Source organism: Triticum urartu, chromosome 6A (genome assembly GCF_056163025.1).
Source record: "Triticum urartu cultivar PI428250 chromosome 6A, HENAU_Tu73, whole genome shotgun sequence".
Classification (NCBI taxonomy): domain Eukaryota; kingdom Viridiplantae; phylum Streptophyta; class Magnoliopsida; order Poales; family Poaceae; genus Triticum; species Triticum urartu.
The window spans coordinates 29,032,707-29,057,492 of record NC_141878.1 but is presented as its reverse complement, the minus strand read 5'-3'; the positions used below and the strand labels follow the sequence as shown (position 1 = coordinate 29,057,492).

At 45.1% G+C, this 24,786-nt stretch overlaps 3 protein-coding genes, 10 non-coding genes and 5 pseudogenes across 14 annotated transcripts; 1 reads left to right on the top strand and 17 right to left on the bottom strand.

The window, feature by feature from the left end:
• Positions 1-555: 555 nt before the first annotated feature.
• On the bottom strand, positions 556-1,740 carry LOC147963492 (F-box/kelch-repeat protein SKIP4-like; annotated as a pseudogene).
• A 2,214-nt stretch (positions 1,741-3,954) lies between these two features.
• LOC125516431 (F-box/kelch-repeat protein SKIP4-like) lies at positions 3,955-4,713 on the bottom strand (annotated as a pseudogene).
• Positions 4,714-6,779: 2,066 nt separating this feature from the next.
• Positions 6,780-8,430, bottom strand: LOC125516430 (F-box/kelch-repeat protein SKIP4-like; annotated as a pseudogene).
• Positions 8,431-8,983: 553 nt separating this feature from the next.
• LOC125516429 (F-box/kelch-repeat protein SKIP4-like) lies at positions 8,984-10,346 on the bottom strand (annotated as a pseudogene).
• A 3,074-nt stretch (positions 10,347-13,420) lies between these two features.
• Positions 13,421-17,930, bottom strand: LOC125513506 (F-box/kelch-repeat protein SKIP4). Of its 2 annotated transcripts, XM_048678635.2 has the most exons (3): positions 17,780-17,930; positions 14,332-14,826; positions 13,421-14,225 (listed from the first exon to the last, which is right to left on the bottom strand). In XM_048678635.2, the coding sequence occupies exons 2-3, from the start codon at positions 14,823-14,825 to the stop codon at positions 13,628-13,630; spliced, it is 1,092 nt and encodes a 363-aa protein (XP_048534592.1). In that variant the 5' UTR covers position 14,826; positions 17,780-17,930; the 3' UTR covers positions 13,421-13,627. The 2 variants fall into 2 exon arrangements, with proteins under 2 accessions (XP_048534592.1, XP_087385020.1); XM_087528894.1 differs by lacking the exon at positions 17,780-17,930 and having other exon boundaries at positions 14,332-17,734.
• Positions 15,103-15,210, bottom strand: LOC125517722 (small nucleolar RNA Z118/Z121/Z120). The gene has a single exon (XR_007287765.1). It is a non-coding gene; the product is annotated as a small nucleolar RNA Z118/Z121/Z120 (small nucleolar RNA).
• On the bottom strand, positions 15,366-15,472 carry LOC125517719 (small nucleolar RNA Z118/Z121/Z120). The gene has a single exon (XR_007287762.1). It is a non-coding gene; the product is annotated as a small nucleolar RNA Z118/Z121/Z120 (small nucleolar RNA).
• Positions 15,589-15,691, bottom strand: LOC125517723 (small nucleolar RNA Z118/Z121/Z120). Its single transcript, XR_007287767.1, has one exon. It is a non-coding gene; the product is annotated as a small nucleolar RNA Z118/Z121/Z120 (small nucleolar RNA).
• On the bottom strand, positions 15,920-16,028 carry LOC125517714 (small nucleolar RNA Z118/Z121/Z120). The gene has a single exon (XR_007287756.1). It is a non-coding gene; the product is annotated as a small nucleolar RNA Z118/Z121/Z120 (small nucleolar RNA).
• On the bottom strand, positions 16,175-16,282 carry LOC125517721 (small nucleolar RNA Z118/Z121/Z120). Its single transcript, XR_007287764.1, has one exon. It is a non-coding gene; the product is annotated as a small nucleolar RNA Z118/Z121/Z120 (small nucleolar RNA).
• On the bottom strand, positions 16,395-16,501 carry LOC125517720 (small nucleolar RNA Z118/Z121/Z120). The gene has a single exon (XR_007287763.1). It is a non-coding gene; the product is annotated as a small nucleolar RNA Z118/Z121/Z120 (small nucleolar RNA).
• Positions 16,649-16,756, bottom strand: LOC125517713 (small nucleolar RNA Z118/Z121/Z120). Its single transcript, XR_007287755.1, has one exon. It is a non-coding gene; the product is annotated as a small nucleolar RNA Z118/Z121/Z120 (small nucleolar RNA).
• Positions 16,838-16,946, bottom strand: LOC125517718 (small nucleolar RNA Z118/Z121/Z120). The gene has a single exon (XR_007287761.1). It is a non-coding gene; the product is annotated as a small nucleolar RNA Z118/Z121/Z120 (small nucleolar RNA).
• LOC125517717 (small nucleolar RNA Z118/Z121/Z120) lies at positions 17,045-17,152 on the bottom strand. The gene has a single exon (XR_007287759.1). It is a non-coding gene; the product is annotated as a small nucleolar RNA Z118/Z121/Z120 (small nucleolar RNA).
• On the bottom strand, positions 17,247-17,355 carry LOC125517715 (small nucleolar RNA Z118/Z121/Z120). The gene has a single exon (XR_007287757.1). It is a non-coding gene; the product is annotated as a small nucleolar RNA Z118/Z121/Z120 (small nucleolar RNA).
• LOC125517724 (small nucleolar RNA Z118/Z121/Z120) lies at positions 17,443-17,538 on the bottom strand (annotated as a pseudogene).
• A 267-nt stretch (positions 17,931-18,197) lies between the features above and the next one.
• Positions 18,198-21,596, top strand: LOC125513505 (RNA-binding NOB1-like protein). Its single transcript, XM_048678634.2, has 5 exons — positions 18,198-18,605; positions 19,204-20,146; positions 20,267-20,435; positions 20,935-21,051; positions 21,243-21,596. Exons 1-5 carry the CDS (start codon positions 18,221-18,223, stop codon positions 21,387-21,389), a joined length of 1,761 nt encoding a protein of 586 aa, XP_048534591.1. The 5' UTR covers positions 18,198-18,220; the 3' UTR covers positions 21,390-21,596.
• Positions 21,597-22,046: 450 nt separating this feature from the next.
• On the bottom strand, positions 22,047-24,088 carry LOC125513507 (uncharacterized). Its single transcript, XM_048678636.2, has 3 exons — positions 23,815-24,088; positions 23,179-23,308; positions 22,047-22,975 (listed from the first exon to the last, which is right to left on the bottom strand). Exons 1-3 carry the CDS (start codon positions 23,948-23,950, stop codon positions 22,303-22,305), a joined length of 939 nt encoding a protein of 312 aa, XP_048534593.1. The 5' UTR covers positions 23,951-24,088; the 3' UTR covers positions 22,047-22,302.
• Between the last annotated feature and the right edge of the window lie 698 nt (positions 24,089-24,786).

Here is a 24,786-nt window from a genome sequence, read left to right as displayed (position 1 = left end):
GTTGAAGGGAATTGGAAGATGGATTGGTGTGCAGATGTTTTAACAATAGAAGCCATGGCACTGCGTTTTGGGTTATTACTTGCACAAAAGGCGGGAGGCAACCGACTTGTTGTTAACTCCGACAATATGGAAGTAATTGACACGATGAAGAATGGAGGACATACAGCGGGAGCGGCGGCAGCTGTTTTTGATGATTGTTATTTTATGGCTTGTGATTTTCTGTTAGTTAGATTTGAACATTGTAATAGGAAGGCAAATAAAGTAGCTCATGATATTGCTAGAGTAGCTAAATTTTCTGAAACAAGGGATTGGTTTGAGGAACCTATGAACGATATTGTAAATTTTCTTGTAGATGATGTAACCATTATTACTAATAAATAAAGAGGATGTTTTATTTCAAAAAAAACAACCTTTTATTTCCACATGTTAATAGTTAAAAGTCGATGTAAAATCATTTCACCAAAATACACAAGTCGATATACAACCAGATGAAAAGAAAAATGTCCACTATTATTTCAGTTCACAGTACAAAGCAAACCCAGCCAGTAAGGATCTTTAGATGATGATGCCCCAACACTTCTTCGGCGGGAAGTCATGCTCCATCGGCAGGCCCGTCGACAAGCACACTAGGAACACCTCCACCCTAGTCATCGTGTCCATGTCGATGATCACTGTGTTCAGCCCCCGGCCGATCACATAGATCTTCCTGCCGACGATGACGAGCTTGCAGGACGACAGCCTGTCGACCATCACCCACTCCTTGGTCTCATTCAGTCACATCATCAGCTTGGTGCGGAGGGACTGGTAAGGCATGTAGAGCGGCCTCTCGACAATGATCGTTGGGCCAGACCAGCACAGGACAATCTCATTGTGCTTGCCCCTCCAGGACTGGTCGACAGGGTCGTATAATCCTGCAAAGTACAGCTTGTTCTAGGACGCCTTGTGGATGGTCACCAACTCATCATCCAATGCCACGAATTTGAAGATGTCAGGGGTGAGCATCGGGTTCTTGTGGGAGCACCAGGAGTCTGTGGATTTGTTGCATTGTAAAAATCCTACGAACTACTATGATCAACGTTGAATGTCTCTCCTTCTTGTTCAGGGAATAGGGTTGGGCGATGTCGGCCCGCCGAAAGTCCATGGACACGTCCGTGGACATTTGTAAGAGTCTCTTTGCTGAACGTTCTGGGAGATTCCCTTAGTACTAGCTTAAGGTCCATTTAAAGCACATGTGTTCAGAACTTTACTAGTGTTCACTCTATATGAGCTGTCGACCTTGGATTCTAGATGTAACTATTGGCTATAAAAGGAGTACATCTTTATCTAAAAGAAAGGAACTTTATCGAGCAACTATAAATGTTTGTAATGGAGCACGTAGATTGTTATAGTGGCTTGTGCTTCGATAGAGTAAGAGAAATTGACCACTGAGATGAGGCTCACTTGCACGTAGATTGTTATAGTGGCAGTGTTTTGTTCGTTCTTGAACATCTGCCAAATGTGGCATGCGAGATCTAGACCTTTTTTTACCCTTCCAATCTGAGCATGCGAAGCATCAGGAAGACAAGCGGTGCTGGAAACAATAATAGCCGCTGATGGTTTTCTTCCCGCTCAAGTATGAGCACGAAGACTAAAACTACTGCGAATCTCTCAACTCGTTAACGAAGTGCCCGATTGCCTTCCAGTAGCCACCAAGTTGCCGAGACAAACGCAATGTACCACTGTGATTGCCATCCTGTACATGGTTGTACCAATTGGCAAACTAGTACGCACGGATTGCGTTCAGGGCAAGTTAGACAGCTTTAGCTGAAGCAAACTGACGAGCAACCAAGCAGGTTTCGATGCAGATTAAAAGTGCATATTAGAAGTAATCCCTTCAATCAAGAATGGCAATATAGTCATTTTGAATCAAATTAATCTATTCGATACACTTGATCTTCAGGCTGACGATGGTATTTTTTAAGCAACTTTAAGATTCGCGTAAACTTTTTGGGTTGTGTATCGAAGCAAAACTCAGTTGTTTCAGTAGTTTCAGGGATCTTTCGCATAAAAGTTTTTGGATTGGAACAAAACTTTGCAAGTAATTTTTATACAATAAAACAAAATTTCTGAAGCCAAGAACTACCGGAGGGGGGCACCTGGGTTGGCACAACCCATCAGGGCGTGCCTGCACCCCCCCTCCAGGCACGCCCAGGTGGGTTGAAACCAATGCTATAAAATCATATTTTTTCAGAAAAAATTAGGAAGGAAGAATTATCTTGTTTCGCAATACGGAGCCACTGTCACCTCCTGTTCTTCATCGGGAGGCCAGATCTGGAGTCCGTTTGGGGCTCCGGAGGAGGGATCTTCTGTCTTCGTCATCACCAACCCTCCTCCATCGCCAATTCCATGATGCTCTCCATCGGGAGTGAGTAATTCCTTCGTAGGCTCACTGATCGGTGAGGAGTTGGATGAGATTCATCATGTAATCGAGTTAGTTTTATTAGGGCTTGAACCCCAGTATCCACTATGTTCTAAGATTAATATTGCTATGACTTTGCTACGCTTAATGCTTGACACTTTGGGCCAGGATGCCATGACTTCATATCTGAACCGTTTATGTTATCACCATTATATCCATGTTCTAGATCCGACCTTGCAAGTTATAGTCACCTATTACGTGTTATGATCTGGAAACCCCGGAGTGACAAATAGTCAGGACACTTTCCGGTGATGACCGTAGTTTGAGGAGTTCATGTATTCACCATGTGTTAATGCTTTGTTCCGGTTCTTTATTAACAGGAGGCCTTAATATCCCTTATTTTCCAATAGGACCTTGCTGTCACGGGAGGGTAGGACAAAAGATGTCATGCAAATTCTTTTCATAAGCATGTATGAGTATTTACGAAATACATGCCTACATTATATTTATGAACTGGAGCTAGTGCCGCATCGCCCTAAGTTATATGATGAATATCATCTAACAAATTGGCAATCCAATGCCTACAATTTTCCTACATATTGTTCTTACTAAGTTACTACTACTGTTGTTACTATTATCACTGCTACAAAACTATTTCCATCACCAATCCTGTTGGGTGATTTCTACTCTATTTCGCATAACCCCATGACATTTCTTTTCGATTCGCTTAATTCCCTAATCTAATCAATCCCGTTCAAAAATCATCATTTTCATATTTGAAAATCCAAGAAAAACAATTGACATACCACGAGAATCCATGACATAACACGTCTGTATACTAAAATCGCCTTTAGTTTGTCTCACCTTCTATAGATAACTACCTTACTTTTAGCAGTATCATGTTTAGTTTCTGGAGGGAGAATGCACGATCAAGTGTGTGGGGGAGGGCAACAACGATGAGCACGCTGAGTGTCACCAGCGAAGAGTGCAATTTCCCATAGAATGAGTTGCGTTGGGAATTTGATTGAAACTTGGACAATCCGAGTATCCTTGGAGTCCTCTTTTAGCGCTATCCTGATTACTCTAGACTGGCGGGATGGAACTGAGCAAGCCACATGAGTGTCTTGGGCATTACTTCATCAAAGATGCTTACCCTGAGTGTTACCTCGCCTCCAAGAGTGGTTCGGCTCTTCCAGTGTGCTCGGTTGTGGTGATAATATGTTTGTCAACTGTTGCAACATTCACCTTTACTACCATGTGGGGGAAATCCATTATATCCACTGATTGATGACATTGTTTCAGTTTTCAACAGGAGAACCAGGCGAAAAGTGTATGAATTAATGTGAGTAGGATAGAGCAAAAACCCGTTACGATCAGAATTTATTCGCATTCAACCCCAGGAACAAACAACCTTTTCTTTCCACATGTTAAGAGTTAAAAGTCGATGTAAAACCATTTCACCAAAATACACAAGTCGATATACAACCAGAGGAAAAGAAAAATATCCACTATTATTTCAGTTCACAGTACAAAGCAAACCCAACTAGTAAGGATCTTCAGATGGTGATGACCCCACACTTCTCCGGCGGGAAGTCATGCTCCATCGGCGGGCCCGTCGGCGAGCACACCAGGAGCCCCTCCACCCTAGTCGCCGTGTCCATGTAGACGATCACTGTGTTCAGCCCCCTGGCCAATCGCATAGATCTTCCTGCCGCCGATGACGAGCTCGCAGGGCGGGTGCGTGAGCTTGTTCGACAGCCTATCGACCATCACCCACTCCTTGGTCTCATTCAGTCACATCATCAGCTTGGTGTCGAGGGACTGGTAAGGCTTGTAGAGCGGCCTCTCAACAATGACCGTTGGGCCAGACCAGCACAGGACAATCTAATTGTCCTTGCCCCTCCAGGACTGGTCGACAGGGTCATATAATCCTGCAAAGTACAGCTTGTTCCAAGACGCCTTGTGGATGGTCACCAACTCATCATCCAACACCACGAATTTGAAGATGTTAGGGGTGAGCATCGGGTTCTTGTGGGAGCACCAGGAGTATGTGGCTTTGTTGTGGATGTCCCCAGAACTAGGTGACTTGTCTGTCAGTTCGAGTCCTTCAGTAACATAAATCTTGTCATTCAGAGCTGCCAATACAACCCATGAGGATGTTTCGTTGGTTGAAGCTTGGTTAGCCAAGATTATGGACCCTATATGTGGAATGAAGCTTAAGGGAAACAAGTACTAGGAAAAGATTCACAAGCACTACCATGAACATAAAAAATATGTGGAGTCGAACCCTATCCATGCCACCCACATTGAGGCATCTCTCCAACATAGATGGTCCACCATTCAAGACAACGTAAACAAGTATGTCTGTGGCTATTCCTCTGTGCTTGTCAGGAATCAAAGTGGGGGTTGGAGTCACTAGTCTTCGTTTTGTCATCATTTGCATTGCTAGCTTTGTTTGTTGCATTCTCATGAGTAATTCTTGTTTGATAGATGGGGTTGGCGGCCACTTCGTACAAACAAATCGAGAAGAAGCCATTCACTTTTAAGCTATTGTTGGTTGAAATTGAATGGTAAACTGAACTAGCAACAACTTGTCGATGATCTCAAGAACAACAACAACAACAAGAGGTTGAAGAGAGACGGTGGCTCAAGCTCCCAACAATCAATTGGATTGGATGACGAAGAGTAAGAAGTTGTAGGAGAGGTTGCAACTTTCTCGGGATACATAGGATTCGAGGATAATGTTAGTCGACGCAAACCTCTTGGATCCACAAGGCAAGAAGTGGCCCGAGGTGAGAAGAAGGCGATCAACCTGTGTAGCTAGTACGAGGGGGTGAGATCGGCCACGGCAGTCGTGGATGTGACCCAGATGGCGATTGTCAAGTGACTCATCATGTTGGCTAGACGCGGCCCGGACATTGAGTTTCATTTTGACATGTTTGAATTGTTTGAATTGTGGTTCATTTTACTTTGTTGCATTGTCGAATTGGTGATGAATTTGTGTTATATGATTGGCGTGCGTGGATTTGCATGGATTTTGAGGGTTTGGGTATGAGGAGTATGGTTGTTCGGTAGGACTTTTGAGGGGCCATCTGATGCTGTTCGGAGTCGTGCCCAGGCGCGTCTGCAGATGTTTAGGGGGCGGATTTGCATAGTCCGGTTGTAGATGCTCTTATGAACAGGGTTTGGTAGCACATATATTTTATTTCTGTACCATGATAGAAATCAAGTAATACTATTTTTTTTTCTTTACATACTTCTAACTTTTTTATAATATATACAATAGGATATTCTCCTACCTTCTAATAGAAAAACAAGAGTTTTATTTCCATGTTGTTCCACTTCGCAATCGTTGCTTTGTCCTTGTTTGTTGCAATATTCAGTTTTGGGTTGCTTAAACTGTAGATTGGCACCACAAAGCGTCAATAGTTCTTCAACACTTGCATCACATGTTGTGGGAATAAATTTCACAAGGGGTAGAAATGAATGTCCACAACAACCGCCATGTAAATTTTGGTGAAGGAAATTTGCCTGGGCCACACATCATGTCCATTTGCTGACCTTCTATAAATAACTACTACTTGTATAGCAGAATCACATTTAGTTGCTAGAGGGAGAAAGCATGACCAAGTGTATGAGGAGGGCAACAATGATGATCATGATGAGTGTGTCACCAGTCAGATAGTGCAATTTCCCACGGAATGAGATGCATTGGGAATTTGATTGGAACTTTGACAAACCAAGTATCCTTGGAGTCCTCTTTTAGCGTTACCGTGATTATTCACCGGAGTGGCACGATGGAATTGAGCAAGCCACAGGAGTGTATTTAGCATTACTTCCTCAAAGATTCTTACGTGAGTGTTACCTCGCCTCCACCAGTGATGCTTCTCTTACTATTAGCGCATGTATATGTCACGTTGGGCATGTCCCACATATTGTTGTAACCATCCTAGTTTCTACATTGTAGCCCATGCCTGCGTGCCTAGATTGTAGGGTTGGCGCATATATGTGTAAAGGTCCTGTAACTCAGTCAATACATAGTGAATCTTCCTGTTCAACTCTTCCAGTGTGCCTGGATGGTGAAATATATTTGTGAACTGTTGCAACATTCAGCTTTACTATCATGAGCCGGGGGGGGGGGGGGGGGGGGGGGGATCCATTCCTATACACCGAATGATGACATTGTTTCAGTTACGATCAGAATACATGTTATGGTCAGAATTTATTTACATTCAAATCGAGGAATAAATGATCTTTTTTCAACATGTTAACACTTAAAAGTCGATGTACAACCATCTCACCAAAATACAAGTCAATATACAGCCATAAGAAAAGAAAATATTTCAATTCACGGTACAAGCAACCCAGCTAGTGGCAGTCTTCAGATGGTGATGACCCTGCATTTCTCGAGCAAGAAGTCATGCTCCATCAGTAGGCCCGTCGATGAGGACACAAGGAACCCGTCCACCCTGGCCACCATGTCCATGTCGATGGTCACTATGCTCAGCCCGCGGCCGACCACGTAGATCTTCCTGCTGACAGCCACGAGCTCACAGGGTGGGCGCGGCTTGTCCAATAGCCTGCCAACCATCACCAACTCCTTAGTCTCATTCAGCTATATCATCAGCTGGGTGCCGAGGGACTGATCAAGCATGCAGAGCATCCGGTCCACAACGACCGTCGGGCCAGACCGGCATAGGGCAATCTCATTCTCCTTGCCCCTCCAGGACTGGTCAACAAGGTGGTATATACCCGGGAAGTACATCCTATTCCAGCACGCCTTGTGGGTGGTCACCAGCTCATCACGAATGCCACGAATTTGACGATGTCAGGGGTGAGCATCGGGTTCTTGTGGGACACTAACAGTCTGTGGCTTTGTCATAGATGTCCCAAGAATTGTGTGATTTGTACATTAATCAAATCTCACCCGTAACATAAATCTTGTCATTCAAAGCTACTTGTCATCGAGACCAACCTGCATAGAGAGTATGAGGGCGCGAGAGCGGCCACGGCTATCACAGGCGTGACCCATATGGCGACAATCGAGTGATTCATCATGTTGGCCGGACGCTGAATTTCATTTTGGCATGCTTTAGTAGTTGAATTGTGGTTCGCCTTGCTTTGTTGCATTGTTGAATTGGTGATGAATTTGTGTTATATGATTGACGTGCATGGATCTGCATGAATTTGAGGATTTTGATGTGAGTGTGATTCGTCGGTAAGACTTTTGAGGGGGCGTCCAACGTTGTCCAGAGTCTTGCCCGGGCGGCTCTGCGGATGTTTAGGGGGCGGATTTGTGTAGTCCGGCTGTAGATGCTCCTACAAACATGGTTAGCACATACATTTTATTTCTGTACTGCGATGGAAATCAAGCGATACTTTAAGTTTTTCTTTACATACTTATAACTTTTTAATAATATACAATAGGATATTCTCCTACTTTTTCATAAAAAATAAGAGTTGTATTTCTCTGTTGTTCCACTTCGCAATCGTTGCTTTGTCCCTGTTTGTTGCAATATTCAGTTTTGGGTTGCTTAAACCGTAGATGATCACCACAAAGCGTCCAAAGTTCTTGAACAATTACATCACCTACTGTTGGAATAAATGGCCACAACAATTGACATGTGAATTTTGATGAAGGAGCGATGTCTGGGCCACACACCAAGCCCATGCGCTGACCTTCTATAAATAACTACTACTACCTCCGTTCCAAAGTACATGACGTTTTGGTATGCTAGTTTAGCCTACTAAAACATCATTTATTTTGGAATGGAGGTAGTACTATCTTACTTGTATGTAAGAATCACATTTAGTTGCTAGAGGGAGAAAGAATGAAGTGTGTGAGGAGGGCAACAATGATGAGCATGATGAGTGTCAAAAGTCAAATAGTGCAATTTCCCGGGGAATGAGATGGGTTGGGAATTTGATTGGAACTTTGACAAACCTAGCATCTCTGGAGTCCTATTCTTCTAAAGTTACCATGATTACTCACCAGAGTGGTGCCATGGAAATGAGCAAGCCAAAGGGGGCATCTTGGACGTTACTTCCTTAAGATGCTTACCGTGATTGTTCTTCTCACCTCCACCAGTTGTTCCGCTCTATCCTGTTTCTTCCAATGGCTTCCAGTGTGCCCGGCTGTGGTGGGCATATGGAGCCCTACCTATTGCTAGGCAAGTTGTGTTTGTCAACTGTTGTAACTTCCAGCAATTACTCTTTTGTGGGGGGGGGGGGGGGGGGGGGGGGGAGGGGGGACAATCCATACCACACCCACTTAATGTTGACATTGTTTCAGTTTTCACCTCGACGTGTCGAGGACAGGGCAAAAAATGTAGACATAGCGAAAACCTGTTACGATCAGAACTTATTCACATTCAAAAACTACAAACAAAAATAACCAACAACCGAGGGACTGGTCGAAGAATAAACAACCTGAGCTTTCCTTCCCTCATGTTTAAAGTTAAAAATCAATCAATGTACATCCATGTCACCAAAATACACAAGTCGATATACAGCGAGAAGAAAAGTAAAATGTCCACTATTATTTTATTAGTTTGCAGTACAAGCAACCAAGGTAGTAAGTGGTCTTCAAATGGTAAAGACCCTACATTTCTCATGTGGGAAGTCATGCTCCATCAGCAGATCCGTCTACGAGGACACAAGGAACCTGTCACCCTAGCTGTCGTGTCCATGGCGATACTGTGCTCAGCCCCGGGCCGATCGCATAGATCTTCCAGCCAATGGCCACAAGCTCACAAGGCGGGCGTGTGAGCTTGTCCGACAGTCTGCCAACCATCACCCACTCCTTGGTCTTGTTCAACACATCATCAGCTTGGTGTCGAGAGACTGGTCGATCATGTAGAGCGTTCCATCAACAACGACCATCGAGCCAGGCCAGCATAGGGCAATCCCATTCTCTTTGCCCCTCCAATACTGGCCGACCGGGTCATATATACCCGTAAAGTACATTTTGTTCTAGGACGCCTTGTGGATTATCACCAGCTCATTATCCAATGCCACGAATTTGACAATGTCAGGGGTGAGCATCAGGTTCTTGTGGGAGCACCAAGAGTATGTGGCTTTGTCATAGATGTCCTAAGAATTAGGTGATTTGTGTGTTAATCCAATCCCATCGTAACATAAATCATGTCATTCAAAGCTTCTTATCATTCAGATCAACCTGCATAGGGAGTACGAGGGGGCGAGAGCGGCCACAGCAGTCGCGGGCATGACCCAGATAGCGACTGTCGAGTGATCCAGCATCTTGGCCGGACAACGCACACACGTTAAATTTCATTTTGGCATGTTTGAATTGTTTTTCATTTTGTTTTGAGGATCAAAGCAATCACCGCTGTCATACAACAAGCTTGCAATCACAGAACATAATATCGCTAAGCTCAGGCGGGAGAGCCGCCAGCAAGAAGAAATCGTCTTGACTTGTTGCCATGGCAGCGAGCATGTGTGCCAACATGTTCTGATCCCTTCTCACCTAACCAAACTGAACAGACCTGGACAAGCTTAGTGAAGCACGAATATCAGCAATAATAGGCAGTCCAGTTCCACCTGCACAACGGCGTTAAAGTATTTCAAAAGCTTTTGTACATGCGACGCCCCATTGAAAAGAATTTCCCAGTGTGCCAAAGCCTCCGCTTCCTCCATAGAAGAGCAGGGACCGATGCGACGCCCCATTGAGAAGAAGGGGCGGCCACTGCACCGGCAGCACTCGCCCCTGAGGTTGCATCAAACGCATCATCCGAATTCAATTTACCACTCCCGCCAGGTGGGAGATTCCAGTTTGCAACAGCAGGCGGGCGCGTGGACACGCGACGATCCCCAAATAGATTACTGCAGCAGCTACTTTTCTCGTTTTCCGTTCGCACCTGGGCATGGCTGATTTCCTCCATATACCTGACCAAGAACGACACTGAACCCGAGATCGATTCTTCGCCATCGCTGTGTTATATGTTGTCTCGAAGAAACCATGCTCTCCATAGGAGGAGCAGAATTTTTGCAATCGTTTATTCATCACATATGCTGAGGAGTACTTGAAATCAATATTTCCCAGTGTGCCAAAAGGCCTTCCCTTTTCGGAAATGTTCCGCTGCGCTCGCATAGCTTGTGGGAGGCTTTGCTTTTTGTACATGAGACCACCACATGGTACTCATTTTCTTCGGCACTTCCACAAATGTCACAAATACGAATTGCGGTTTATTTTCTTTTGTTGCATTGTTGAATAGATGAATTTGTGCTATATGATTGAAGTGCATGGATTTGCATGAATTTGGGGGTTTTGATATGAGGAGTGTGGTTGTTCGGTAAGCCTTCTGAAGGGTCGTCCGACACTGTCCGGAGTGGTGCGCGGGCGCGTCTGTGGATGTTTAGGGGGCGGATTTCGATAGTCCAGTTGTAGATGTTCTTACAAACAGGGTTGGGTAGAACATATATTTTATTTCTTTACCGCAATGGAAATCAAGCAATACTAGTACGTTTTCTTTACAAATTTTTTTTAATAATATATAGTAGGATATTCTCCTACTTTCTCATAAAAACAAAGTTTATTTCTCGGTTGTTTCAATTCGCAATCGTTACTTTGGCCTTGTTTGTTGCAATACTTTTGGGTTGCTTAAACCGTAGATGGGCACCACAAAGCGTCAACAGTTCTTGAGCAATTGCATCACCAACAATTGTCACAAGGCGGTAGAAATAAATGGCCACAACAAGTCTGGGCCATCCACTATGTCCATTCACTGACCTTCTATAAATAACTACTCCCTTCATTTCTGGCACCACAAAGCGTCAACAGTTCTTGAGCAATTGCATCACCAACAATTGTCACAAGGCGGTAGAAATAAATGGCCACAACAAGTCTGGGCCATCCACTATGTCCATTCACTGACCTTCTATAAATAACTACTCCCTTCATTTCTGGCACCACAAAGCGTCAACAGTTCTTGAGCAATTGCATCACCAACAATTGTCACAAGGCGGTAGAAATAAATGGCCACAACAAGTCTGGGCCATCCACTATGTCCATTCACTGACCTTCTATAAATAACTACTCCCTTCATTTCTGGCACCACAAAGCGTCAACAGTTCTTGAGCAATTGCATCACCAACAATTGTCACAAGGCGGTAGAAATAAATGGCCACAACAAGTCTGGGCCATCCACTATGTCCATTCACTGACCTTCTATAAATAACTACTCCCTTCATTTCTGGCACCACAAAGCGTCAACAGTTCTTGAGCAATTGCATCACCAACAATTGTCACAAGGCGGTAGAAATAAATGGCCACAACAAGTCTGGGCCATCCACTATGTCCATTCACTGACCTTCTATAAATAACTACTCCCTTCATTTCTGGCACCACAAAGCGTCAACAGTTCTTGAGCAATTGCATCACCAACAATTGTCACAAGGCGGTAGAAATAAATGGCCACAACAAGTCTGGGCCATCCACTATGTCCATTCACTGACCTTCTATAAATAACTACTCCCTTCATTTCTGGCACCACAAAGCGTCAACAGTTCTTGAGCAATTGCATCACCAACAATTGTCACAAGGCGGTAGAAATAAATGGCCACAACAAGTCTGGGCCATCCACTATGTCCATTCACTGACCTTCTATAAATAACTACTCCCTTCATTTCTGGCACCACAAAGCGTCAACAGTTCTTGAGCAATTGCATCACCAACAATTGTCACAAGGCGGTAGAAATAAATGGCCACAACAAGTCTGGGCCATCCACTATGTCCATTCACTGACCTTCTATAAATAACTACTCCCTTCATTTCTGGCACCACAAAGCGTCAACAGTTCTTGAGCAATTGCATCACCAACAATTGTCACAAGGCGGTAGAAATAAATGGCCACAACAAGTCTGGGCCATCCACTATGTCCATTCACTGACCTTCTATAAATAACTACTCCCTTCATTTCTGGCACCACAAAGCGTCAACAGTTCTTGAGCAATTGCATCACCAACAATTGTCACAAGGCGGTAGAAATAAATGGCCACAACAAGTCTGGGCCATCCACTATGTCCATTCACTGACCTTCTATAAATAACTACTCCCTTCATTTCTGGCACCACAAAGCGTCAACAGTTCTTGAGCAATTGCATCACCAACAATTGTCACAAGGCGGTAGAAATAAATGGCCACAACAAGTCTGGGCCATCCACTATGTCCATTCACTGACCTTCTATAAATAACTACTCCCTTCATTTCTGGCACCACAAAGCGTCAACAGTTCTTGAGCAATTGCATCACCAACAATTGTCACAAGGCGGTAGAAATAAATGGCCACAACAAGTCTGGGCCATCCACTATGTCCATTCACTGACCTTCTATAAATAACTACTCCCTTCATTTCTGGCACCACAAAGCGTCAACAGTTCTTGAGCAATTGCATCACCAACAATTGTCACAAGGCGGTAGAAATAAATGGCCACAACAAGTCTGGGCCATCCACTATGTCCATTCACTGACCTTCTATAAATAACTACTCCCTTCATTTCTGGCACCACAAAGCGTCAACAGTTCTTGAGCAATTGCATCACCAACAATTGTCACAAGGCGGTAGAAATAAATGGCCACAACAAGTCTGGGCCATCCACTATGTCCATTCACTGACCTTCTATAAATAACTACTCCCTTCATTTCTGAATATAAGACCTTTTAGAGATCCCACTATAGACTACATACGAAACAAAATGAGTATAAATACATCTATATATATCACTAATAGTCCATAGTCGAATCTGTCTTATAATCTCTAGAAGGTCTTACACTACCTTACTTGTATAACAGAATCACGATTAGTTGCCGAAGGGTCACGTGAGGGCAACAATGAGCATGATAGTGTTATACAGCTCAAATAGTGCAATTTCCCGGGGAATGAAATGCGTTGGGAATTTTTTTAGAACTTTGATGAACATTGGTTCTCTGGCACTGTGCCGGGCCATGATGGGTAGTGAAGCTACAACATTCAGTTTTACTCTCATGCTGGGGGGGATCCATACTGAAACAGACAGGGCGCACACCTGGACTTGTCCACATTGTTTCAGTTTTACAATCAGAATTTATTCACACTCATGTTAACAGTTAAAAGTCAATCGATGTACAGCCATCCCACCAAAATACAAAAGTCGATATACAGCCACAAGAAAAGCCAAAACGTCCAGAGTTATTTCAGTTCACGGCACAAGCAACCCAGCAGGTGGCGGTCTTCAGATGGTGATGACACTGCACTTCTCCGGCGAGAAGTCATGCTCCATCAGCGGCCCGGTTGACGAGGAGACCAGGAACCCGTCCACCCTGGCTGCCATGTCCATGTCGATGGTCACCGTGCTCAGCCCCTTGCCAATCACATAGATCTTCCTGCCGATGGCCACAAGCTCGCAGGGTGGGCGTGTAAGCTTGTCCGACAGCCTGCCGACCATCACCCACTCCTTGGTCTCGTTAATCCACATCATCAGCTTGGTGCCGAGGGACTGGTCGAGCATGTAGAGCGTCCCATCAACGACGACCGTCGGGCCAGACCAGCACAGGGCAATCTCATTTTCCTTGCCCCTCCAGGACTGGTCGACCGGGTCGTATATACCCGCGAAGTACATCCTGTTCCAGGACGCCTTGTGAATGGTCACCAGCTCATCATCGAGTGCCACAAATTTGACAATGTCAGGAGTGAGCATCGGGTTCTTGTGCGAGAACCAAGAGTCCGTGGCTTTGTCGTAGATGTCCCAAGAATTAGGTGACTTGTCTGTCAGTCCGAGTCCTCCAGTAACATAAATCTTGTCATTCAGAGCTGCCGTTACAAAGAAGCACCTGAAATCAAAACAGCAGGACATAAGTGGATCACCCATAGTAACTAGGAAACTAGGCCACATATGCAATGGGGAAAACAAAGAGAGAACAGAAGCTGATGGAGTACCTAGCAGTAGGCATTGGTGCAGCTTTGCTCCAGTGATTTGAAGCAGCATCATAACAATACACTTCATCAGTAGCATCCTTTAGCCAACTACAACCACCCATGAGAAATAACCTCCTGTCCAAGGACTCTATGGAAACGCCTTCCCGCCCTGAGCATGGAGGTTCCATGACTTGGATGACTTTCAAGCACCGGGTCGTAGGGTCAGGAACAAGAACATAGCATTTGAAGCCTGTACCCCTACAGATCACATATATCCAGGACTCATCCAAGTTGTTCCTCTTGCGGTAAGAGTGCCACTCTTCACTACATAACAATGCCTTCCATCCCCTCGAGACACATCTAAGAGCATTGTGATACTGGCGAGGAACCCTTGCCAGGCAAAGAAGAGCGATCTCGTCCGGAAGACCATGTAGAAGTGGAGTCTGGAGCTCAGCAGATTCCATCTTCCTACAGAATAGCTTCTGGTAATCACCACTTTCAAGGTGATGGTTCATCCTAGTAACACAGAATAAAGCAGGTGAGAAAGGGACAGCTGTTCGAATTGAAGCCATAAAACATAACTAAAGCAAACGGAGTTGGACAAAGTGCTGAAAACCCATTTGGTGGAATTCAACTCAATCAAGGATATGGACAAAATAAGATACATGGACAACACATAAATCAAGAGGTGGTGAGCTTTTCCAGAAACACACAATTTTCCAATGGCACTAGTGTTACTGACAAACCTTGTTACCACAAATATTATAATCATTGTTTCATTCTTAATAGGCACATTTTCTCAGAAAATTTAATCAGTTTAGGATTTATAATCAGGTAGTGTAACTTCTTAAAGAGACACCTTTCTCAGATACCGTCCTTGTGATCTCATCATAGCAAACAAGCAGAAATAAAAGGAAACTAAAAGGAATTATGTGTTAACTTCTGTAATAGTGATTCTTAAATGGGTGGACAGCACCACACTAAAACAGTGAATACAATGGATCCCTAGTATTTTCAAGCAACAAAATATTAGTTGCAACAATTGTTTACGCGCATCGTTGCTCAGAAAATTTGATCAGTTTTGGAGGTATAATCAAGGAAAGAGGACTTTATAAAGTACACCTTTCTCAGATACCGTCCTTTGATCTCATCACAGCAAAGAAGCACAAAAACTGGGAAACAAAACAGATACTCTAATGGGACTACTAACAAGCAGAATATATTGTTCTTTAAGCTGACACATGTGCAAATGACAAAAGGCTGTTGTGGTCTGAAATCCATTTGCTGAGAAAATTTGATCAGTTCAGAATGTATAATCAATGAAGGAGCACTTTTTAAGAGACACCTTTCTCAGATACCGTCCTTGTGATCACAGCAAAATTTTAGTTCTTCTATAATTCAATTACAGCACTTTGCACTGAATATTTTATCAGTTTAGGATGCTTAATCACTGATTGAAGAGCCAAAACATTGTAAGGATGACAAAGCAAACACCAAATGAGGGCAAGGTGAGATATTATTTAATGTATACCAAACATCGAAAAAACATGTAATTCTGCCTAAAATGCAAGAAGAGCATGTGGATTGCCATTGAATTCAGGTTTGCCATTGTTTGCTCAGAATGTATGATCAGTTTAGGATGTGTAATCAATGAAGGAGGACTTTTTCAAGAGCCACCCTTACTCAGATACCGTCCTTGTGATTCGTCACAGCAAACAAAGAAGCAGACGAAGGTTACATAACCCATGAACCTAGCAAATCAAATGGATTTACATTTCAAGCAGGATATGCGCTTCAAATGAAGAAGGCATTGTAAAGACACACTTTAGTGATTGTGGATCACTTGTCAATTCATGTTTTCAGATGCCTGCTCAGAATATATGATCAGTTTAGGATGTGTAATCAAGGAAGGTGGCCTTTTTCAAGAGCCAAATTACTCAGATACCGTCCTTGCGATTCATCACAGCAAACATGCAAGCACAAAATAGCTATGAAAACTAGTCATACTCATGCTACCATTGAACACAGCGAAGTACATGCTTTCCATTTCAAATGCAAGAGAACAAAAAAGAAACATGGAAGGGTGTTTGCTCAGAAATTAAGATCAGTTTAGGTTGTATAATCAAGGAAGGAGGGCCTTTTCAAGAGCCACCTTACTCAGATACCGTCCTTGCGATTCATCACAGCAACAAAAAAAAGCTAGTCACACTTATGCACCACCCGATGAAACCAGTGAAGTAGATGGTTTACATTTCAAACAAGAAAGGTTGCACGACAAAAGAAACAAAGACATTGTAAAGCGACCAACTGGTTCGAATGTCCAATTCAGATTCGAATATGTTTGCTCAGAATATATGATCAGTTTAGGGTGTATAATCAAGGAAGGTGGCCTTTTTCAAGAGCCAGCTTGCTCAGATACCGTCCTTGTGATTCATCATAGCAAACAATTAAGTTCACACAAGCATATGTTTAATATTTCAATGAAAAAGAAGAAAAACAAAATGAAGTGATGAGAACCATGGGAGTGCGTTTGCTCAGAATTTATGATCAGTTAAGGGTGTGTAATCAAGGAAGAAGGCCCTTTTTCAAGAGCCACCTCGCTCAGATACCGTCCTTGTGATTCATCACAGCAAACAATTAAGTTCACACAACATGTCTTGTAAGCATATGTTTAATATTTCAATGCAAAAGAACAAAAACAAAACAAAGTGATGGGAACCATGGAATGGATGTGCGTTTGCTCAGAATTTATGATCAGTTAAGGGTGTGTAATCAAGGAAGGGGGCCCTTTTCAAGAGCAACCTTGCTCAGATACCGTCCTTGCGATTCGTCACAGCAAACAAAAACCAAACATATCAGCAAAGCATATGTCTCACATTCCGATGCAAGAAAAACCAAAAACAAAACACTACGATTGGAACCATGGAATGGATGTGCGTTTGCTCAGAATTTATGATCAGTTTAGGGTGTGTAATCAAGGAAGGTGGCCCTTTTCCAAGAGCCGCCTCGCTCAGATACCGTCCTTGTGATTCATCACAGCAAACAAATCAAGACAACACAAGATATAAGTGGAGTGTACGCTGCACATTTCAGTGCATGGAAGCAAAGAAACGCTCTGAAGGAAGGGTGTTGTGCTTGCTCAGATATTAGTCTCAGATTGGGTATAATCACGCCGCGGGAGGACCCGTCGCTCATATACCGTCCTAGCGGAATCATCACGGCAAAACAACCGCCAGCCTCGAGGGGCAGACGAACCAGGGCCAATCCAGAAATGGAGAACGGTCACTGCTCCTGCTACTGCTACTCAACGTCAACCAGGCCCAGATCGGGCGAACGAACGAACCCTACCAGCGAAGCACCCTACCGCGCGAGAGATCCCCAGTCTATCTGATCCACCAACGATCTACACTAAGCAAACTAGCAGGCGTACATCGACTGGAATACCATCGGAGGGGGGAACCAATCGCACCTTGTGGGGGTGCGTGCGTGCCCATCGGATCTGACGGGACTCGGGGTGGGCGCTACCGGCGGCGAGAGGCTGGGGAGGCGGGGAACACCTAGATCTGGCGCGGGGGAGGGGGTGGGGGGTGGCGGCGGGTGGGCGGGCTGGGCTGGGCTAGGGTTTGCTGGCGGCCATGGATGCGGAGAGGGGAGGGGATGGCTCCGTCTGCCGGCCGTTATATCGTGGGTGGAGATGGATGTTATCCGGACAGGACCCTCATTTTCCAACTATTCGCACCGTCTAACCTGATCTGCGCCATTCAGGGAGAAGTGTGGAATTAAGCACTGTTGTGTGGGGTTGAGCGTAAAACCGGCAGCTTATTTAGCGGCAAAATAGAAGGGGGCAAAGGGAAAATCGGAACCCCAAAACCCTAGCGCGCCGCCGCCCCCCCCCCCTCCCTCCTCGGCGATGGAAGAAGCGTGGCCGGCCCTCGGCCCGGCGGCCGGCGACGCGGCCTTCCCGCCCCCGCCACCGCCCGGCGCAGCGCTCGGGGGCCCCGTGGCGTGGGGCGCGGCCGCGACGGCGCGGCGGGAGGCGGTGGCCAAGGAGTCGCCCGCGCAGGCGGTGAGCCGGATCGTGTCCAGCTGCGCCAACTCGAGCGGCCTGGCCGTGGCCGTCGTCGACGCCAACGCCGTCATCTCGGGCGGCGCCGCGCTGGCCTCCGCCGCGGGGCGGCTCGTCACCGTGCCCGAGGTGCTCGAGGAGGTCCGCGACGCCGCCGCGCGCCGGAGGCTCGCGCTCCTCCCCACCCCCGTCGAGACCGTCGAGCCCGCGCCCGAGTTCGTCAAGAAAGGTCCACTGTCTAGCCCGCACAGAGCTTCATTCATACTGACACTTTCATTTGCTGATAGAGCTAAAACTGCAGTTTCATGGACTAAAAAGTTCATTTTTCGTCATCGAATTATTTACCAGGTTATTATAGGTAGTTTATGTTGCACGATGTACAGGATGATGGTTTGCGTGACTGGGTTGGTTTTGATCTTTTTATCTTACTTGTCATTAGCAGAAATTGGGCATCAAGTAGTGTTTATTCAGTGTTTTGTTGTTTGGAGTGACCTTGAGTATGCAACAGGGTGCTGTTTAAAAGGATGGTGGATATCATGCTGTCCATAGATTATTTGGGAGTCGACATTACTTGCTGTTTGGCTAGAATTTGGTAGTTGTTATAGTTTGTTTTCCCACTGCAACATGTTGACATTTGGTAGCATGTAGCCTGGAAGTTACTTCTGTTCGATAGAAGTAGCATTTTACTGTCAAATTATCTTGGGTTGTCCATAGTCTTGAAGTTACTTCTGTAGAATAGAATTACCATGCCTCTGTAAAAATTTCTCTTGCCTAAGAACCACATATTCATAGGCGAGACTAACTTTGTATATCATCATTGCTTGCAGTTGTCAAGTTTGCCAGGGAAACAGGAGATCTCCAGACACTTTCAGATGTTGATATGAAGATTATCGCTCTAGCATACATGTTGGAGGCTGAGGTCCATGGGACCAGCCATTTGCGGGAGCAGCCACCTCCACTTCACGTGGTCAGCGTCCGGACCTTGCAAGAGGCACCACTGCCAGGCTGGGGCTCTAATGTGCCTAACCTAGCAGAGTGGGAAGCATTGGATAAGATGTCTGAGGCAGGCGGGAATCTTAATTCTCGGATACTCCCACTGAAGGATCTTGAGAACCAAGAAATCCCTACAAGCGAGACCAACAGTATTTCTGAGACACAAGGTGGTGAAGAGTTTCAGCCTTCAAAGAAAGATGCATGTATTCCTTGGGAAGATGATGAGAACAATGAAGGTTGGTTGCCTGCTGTTGGCCGCACCACGCACAGAAAATATTTGCGGAGGAAAGCGAGGCGCGATGCCCTCAAGGCATCTGAACAAGGTTTTGAGACAAGTTCTGTTGCTCCATCAGTCGATGAAGATAACTTGTCTGAAAATGGTTTGGATTCAGTGGATAGCCCTTCTGTTGTTCCAGAGAAAACAAGGTCAAATACTGACAGCTTGGAATTTCCGGAAGAGAATGAACCCAAAATTGTTGGAGATCAACTAGCTAATGGGGAGAATGGGGTAGGCAATACTGGTACTGTTGAGGGCAGAAATGATACTGATGCATGCACTGAACAATTGGATAATTTGGATATAAAAAGTGAGACAGAGGAAGGTGTGAGTGCATCTTTTGTCGATGATGAGAGCAGTGAGCAGAGTTGGGCCCTGAGGTCCTTATCTGAATCTACTGTAGCGTGTGTTACTAGTGACTATGCCATGCAAAACGTTATCCTCCAGATTGGTCTCCGTCTCTTGGCACCAGGTGGCATGCAAATACGGCAGTTGCACAGGTATATGAATTTTACATTTTCGCATCTCTTTTACCACTCTACAGCCATTTAGATTCTATACTATGTATAGAAGCTTGCACACTGTTATCTGTCTCTCATGTGTTGGTGCTGATTGGCCAGGTGGGTTCTGAGGTGTCATGCTTGCTACAAGGTGACACAAGAGATTGGAAAAATATTCTGTCCAAAGTGTGGCAATGGTGGCACCTTGCGAAAGGTTTCAGTAACAGTTGGTGAAAATGGGATCACTATGGCTTCACGGCGCCCGCGTGTTACTCTCCGAGGCACAAAAGTGAGTCTGGTTAACTACACACTTAATGCTCTCTTTTTTCTATTCCCTAGACCTTTTGTTCTGTCACTTCTGTGATTAAGTGTGTGAGCTCTGGTTAATTGTTCCCTCTTCCCTGTATGTTCCACTGTTCTCCAAGAAATTAAAATAATTACACATGTGATAAGTTTATCATAGAACATCTGCATATTTCTTTCCATGACGTTCAGTGAAGAATTGTGCTCTTTAGAATCAATGCTGATGAATACCCAGAACTCTGCCAGGAGCTTTTCAACAGTTCCATATGCACGCCTTGATATTTGTTAGAGACATCTGATCTCTCTTTGGTGAAGCAGACTGTAAATATCTTGCAGTGATGATTTTCCATGTGTGCCTTCATGTTCATTTCATGTCTTTTTCTGGATACTTTGGTTAAAACTTTTCCCTGCGCCTAACCTTTGCTTTGGTTGATTCATGTAGTGACATTGATGATGTTGTTTTTAATTGCCTGTTTACTTTGCAGTTTTCCCTTCCAATGCCCCAAGGTGGAAGAGATGCCGTCATTAAGAATCCCATTTTACGTGAAGACCAACTTCCCCAGAAGGTTCTGCATCCTAAATCGAAGAAGTCAAGCAAGCTGGTCAGTACCCCTGCTAGTTTTTACACCATCGTGTTGACAAGGACACATAATTTTGAGATGTTAATTCCATAAACACCCATAAGTTAGTTTTATATACTATCATGGCGTCTCTGTTCCCTCTTCTACTGGCACAGAGTATATCAGTTAGTTCTTAGAGGAACAACTCTCATAACCATTGCTGTTTGCTACAGGGGGATGATTTCTTGGGCGCTGAGGACATATTCACGCACAGCGGCGAGAAGAAGGTGGAGCTGAAACCTCCAGTAAGGAAGGCGCTCGCAATGTTCAGCGGGAAACGGAATCCGAACGACAACCACTTTTCTCGCAAGAAGAACTAAGTTCCTGTTTGCCCTTTTGTTCCTTTGTCATCCATGTCATTGTAGTAACACATTATATGTAACGAGAAAATCAGAGTGCTATCTATATACCTTTCTCCTTTGGCGAGAATATCTACTAGAGTTAAGCATGTAAGGTTACACAGTTTTGCAACATATGTGTAAGGTTTACTTTAGAATGAACATCTATGAGATGTTGGTGTTTTATTACTGCCTTTTCTGTATCAACTCCACTGAGTTCAAGTCCATATTATTTGAATGCAAGAACTCTTGGAGCAGCACTGAGCTGTGCATGATTTAATTCCTGTTTGTTGCAGGCCACAATTTGCCAAACGTATACTGATGGTGGAAAGGCACAGTTTGAAATTTCAAAAGAATTTAGGAGTAGGAAATTTCAGTTGACTTCTTTTTGCTAGCTGTATTTCTTAGAAAATTTCCAACTGACCTTGGCTTTTTAAAAGTTTTATCTTTGCTTTTAGGAAGCACTCGGGCATAATTCAATCTCATAATTAAGATGGCAAGACATTACAATCATACATTTTCTCCACTCACATGGATAGATAAAGTGTAGTTCAACATCATAACTTGTTAAAATTTACCCCCGGGACGAATATTTGCTAAAATTTACCAAATCTATTACAACTGAGCTCACATTTGCACTTTACACGATACAAATCGATACGGCTTTTTATTGCGGGGAAAACAACAACGAAAGAATTATGTCCAACCTAAGGGGGAATTCCCTCTAATTAACATGATCACATTTAAACTTTTCCTTACAGAAGAAGAATCAAATTAATCAAGCAGTATACCCACCTCTTTCCATTTTTCATACACAACATGAACACAAAGAACAAATTTTGTTTATCACACATGCACAGGGGTCACGGCATCATCAGAATTTTAGCTCTGAGCTTCAGAAGAGCAGATCGTCGTTCGTCGTGCTGAACCCCCCGTAGATGTCGCCCATGTTGAGCAGGTCGAAGTAGCCGCCTCCGGCGACCATGCCGCCAGCACTGGCATGAGCGCCCGCCACGGTGACCGCGCTCTGGTGGTGGTGGTGTTCCTGCTGTTGGTGGTGCTGGTGCGGGTGCTGCAGCGCGGCGTAGCTGCTGCCGCTCATCTGGTCCCCGACGAAGGCGCCGTGCGACGGCGTGACGTTGCCGGAGCTGGCCGTGGAGGCCGGCCAGTGTGCGGACATGGAGTAGCTCTCCGGCCCCGGCGCCGCCGCCGCCGCGGTCGGCATCCAGTCGGCGAAGACGTAGTTCCTGGCCTGCTGCTGGTGGTGCTGCTCGTGCTGATGGTCGACGAATGGCTCGGTGGCCGAGATGGCGCCGCTGCTGCTGATGTTGGCGTCGTGGTCGTGGGTCGACGTCGCCGTGCTGCCGCCGCCGCCGCCGCCGCTGGTCATGATGAGCTCGGTGGTGGCGCTCATGGACGTGAGCAGCTCCGGCGAGGCGTTCTTGCTGGCCGGGTTGGAGCTGGAGTTGGAGCCCAGCTGCATCACCCGCTTCTTGAGGTACGAGTTCCAGTAGTTCTTCACCTCGTTGTCCGTCCTCCCCGGCAGATGCATCGCGATCTGCGACCACCTGACCAAAGAACAGAGATCTCAGACCATCAGCGCCATGGAAAACCAAGTCTGAATTGTGTCATCTTTTCGCCGCGAAACATGCCGCTTTCGAAGGGGTTTTGATTTCAAAATTCAGTTGATTTTTGTTTGTGTAGTCGAAATTTTGGTTTTTGTTTTGTATTGTTCTCAAGTTTTCGAGATGTTTAGGTGAGGATTCCTTACTTGTTGCCCAACTTGGCTTGGAGGTTGATGACAACGTCCTCCTCTTCCTGAGAGAACATCCCGCGCTTCAACCCGGGCCGCAGGTAGTTGATCCAACGCAGCCGGCAGCTCTTGCCATTCCTCTGCAGACCTGCGAGTTACCAAACAAACACACAGAGCACAACAAATTCAGGCATAATTCAAGTAAAAACGAAGTGTTTCAGAGATACTGGCAACTAGCTCAAATTGCCACATCACATTTTGTGCTAGAATTTTGAGTTCTTGACTGACATGGGGACTATGTTCAAGCTTGGATCATGTGAAGGTCAAACAGATTTCTAGGCAATTAGCTCTTTATAGGTGCATTGGTGCTAAATAGCAGAGTATATTGAAATTTTTTTTAAATATGTCAAGACTAGAGCTGGATCATGGATGTAAGGTTCCAAGTAGAACTCCAAGATAAATACAAACAAAACCATTGAAAACGATGCAGGTTGATCAAATTATTGCTAAAATGCTACTGGACTAGTAGACTATGATTCACAATCAGCCATAAGCTGTTTCTGCAAGCATTGGCATGGAGCAATTTCCATGCATGAAAGGGGAAAGAAGTAGCAACTAATCACTCCTACATTCAGAGACAGAGAGGGAGCTCACCAGCTTTTGCAGGAACAGCACTCCAGCAGCCGAGGCCGTGCTTGAGGATGTAGTCCCTCAGCCTCTGGTCCTCCTCAGGAGACCACAGCCCCTTCCTGTAGTTCATCTTGGGCTTGTCGCAGGACCGGCAGCCCATCGACCGCGGCCTCCTCCTCTCTCCCTCCTGTGATATACCCCCTAAACTCCTCTTCTGCCTCCAAAGAGAAGGTGAGCTGTTGCAGCAGCAGAGGTAGTGGCAGCACTAGGACTTCTTCCCCCAGGCTCCATGTGCACCCTGTGATTTAAAGGGCTGCTGCATTTCGCTGCCCGGCTTAGTTTAATCCTGTGGAATTGAGTTGGTAATGGCTGCACATGGTTCAGATCATGAGCTTGGAGGCTTGGTCAGAGGATGTCACCTCCTTCCTCAAAGATTCTCGAGGGTTATTCACTCGGTTTTGGCCTCGGGCTAATGATTGTGTGGATGGAAGGATGCTCGCTGGCACTCGGAACACATTTTGTTCTCGAGTCAGTAACTGGGATGTTTCTCTAATCGGCGATTATTTATATGATAGGTCACTTGGATCATCAACAGTTTGTTTATTTTCTTCTGAGTTTTACTGAACTTAAAATTCAGAGAGCATTCTGAGATAAACGCGAGCGCTGATAATCCGAGAATGTGCCGCCCTCTTCGGATGATCAAATTTGTGTAGTAAGAAAACACTGTTATCCAATAATCGGCGCGATGAAGGTCAGACTTTGTGCACCAATGATACGGGTGGAGCATTGACATGAGCTGTTCTTGCAATGAAACGGGCTCTTGGATTAATCATCAATGACAAGGCCTCTTCCAAATGTCAATCATTACGAAGGCCAGGAAGAGACAGAACAGTCAGGATCCAGAAGGATTTGCACTGCAAGTATCAAGAAGAGATGAAATGCATCCATAAACAAGGACCTTTCTGACACAGGTTAGCCATGATGAGGGACTTGGGT

Excerpts from the sequence above, each read along its gene's own strand:
- LOC125513506 (XM_087528894.1), bottom strand. The coding sequence starts at position 14,882 with ATGGCTTCAATTCGAACAGCTGTCCCTTTCTCACCTGCTTTATTCTGT. Across the intron at positions 14,226-14,331 it reads GCACCAATGCCTACTGCTAG|GTGCTTCTTTGTAACGGCAG; the intron begins GTACTCCATCAG and ends TTTTGATTTCAG.
- LOC125513505 (XM_048678634.2), top strand. The coding sequence starts at position 18,221 with ATGGAAGAAGCGTGGCCGGCCCTCGGCCCGGCGGCCGGCGACGCGGCC. Across the intron at positions 20,436-20,934 it reads TTACTCTCCGAGGCACAAAA|TTTTCCCTTCCAATGCCCCA; the intron begins GTGAGTCTGGTT and ends TTTACTTTGCAG. Across the intron at positions 21,052-21,242 it reads CGAAGAAGTCAAGCAAGCTG|GGGGATGATTTCTTGGGCGC; the intron begins GTCAGTACCCCT and ends TGTTTGCTACAG.
- LOC125513507 (XM_048678636.2), bottom strand. The coding sequence starts at position 23,950 with ATGGGCTGCCGGTCCTGCGACAAGCCCAAGATGAACTACAGGAAGGGG. Across the intron at positions 23,309-23,814 it reads TGCTGTTCCTGCAAAAGCTG|GTCTGCAGAGGAATGGCAAG; the intron begins GTGAGCTCCCTC and ends GGTAACTCGCAG. Across the intron at positions 22,976-23,178 it reads CAAGCCAAGTTGGGCAACAA|GTGGTCGCAGATCGCGATGC; the intron begins GTAAGGAATCCT and ends TTCTTTGGTCAG.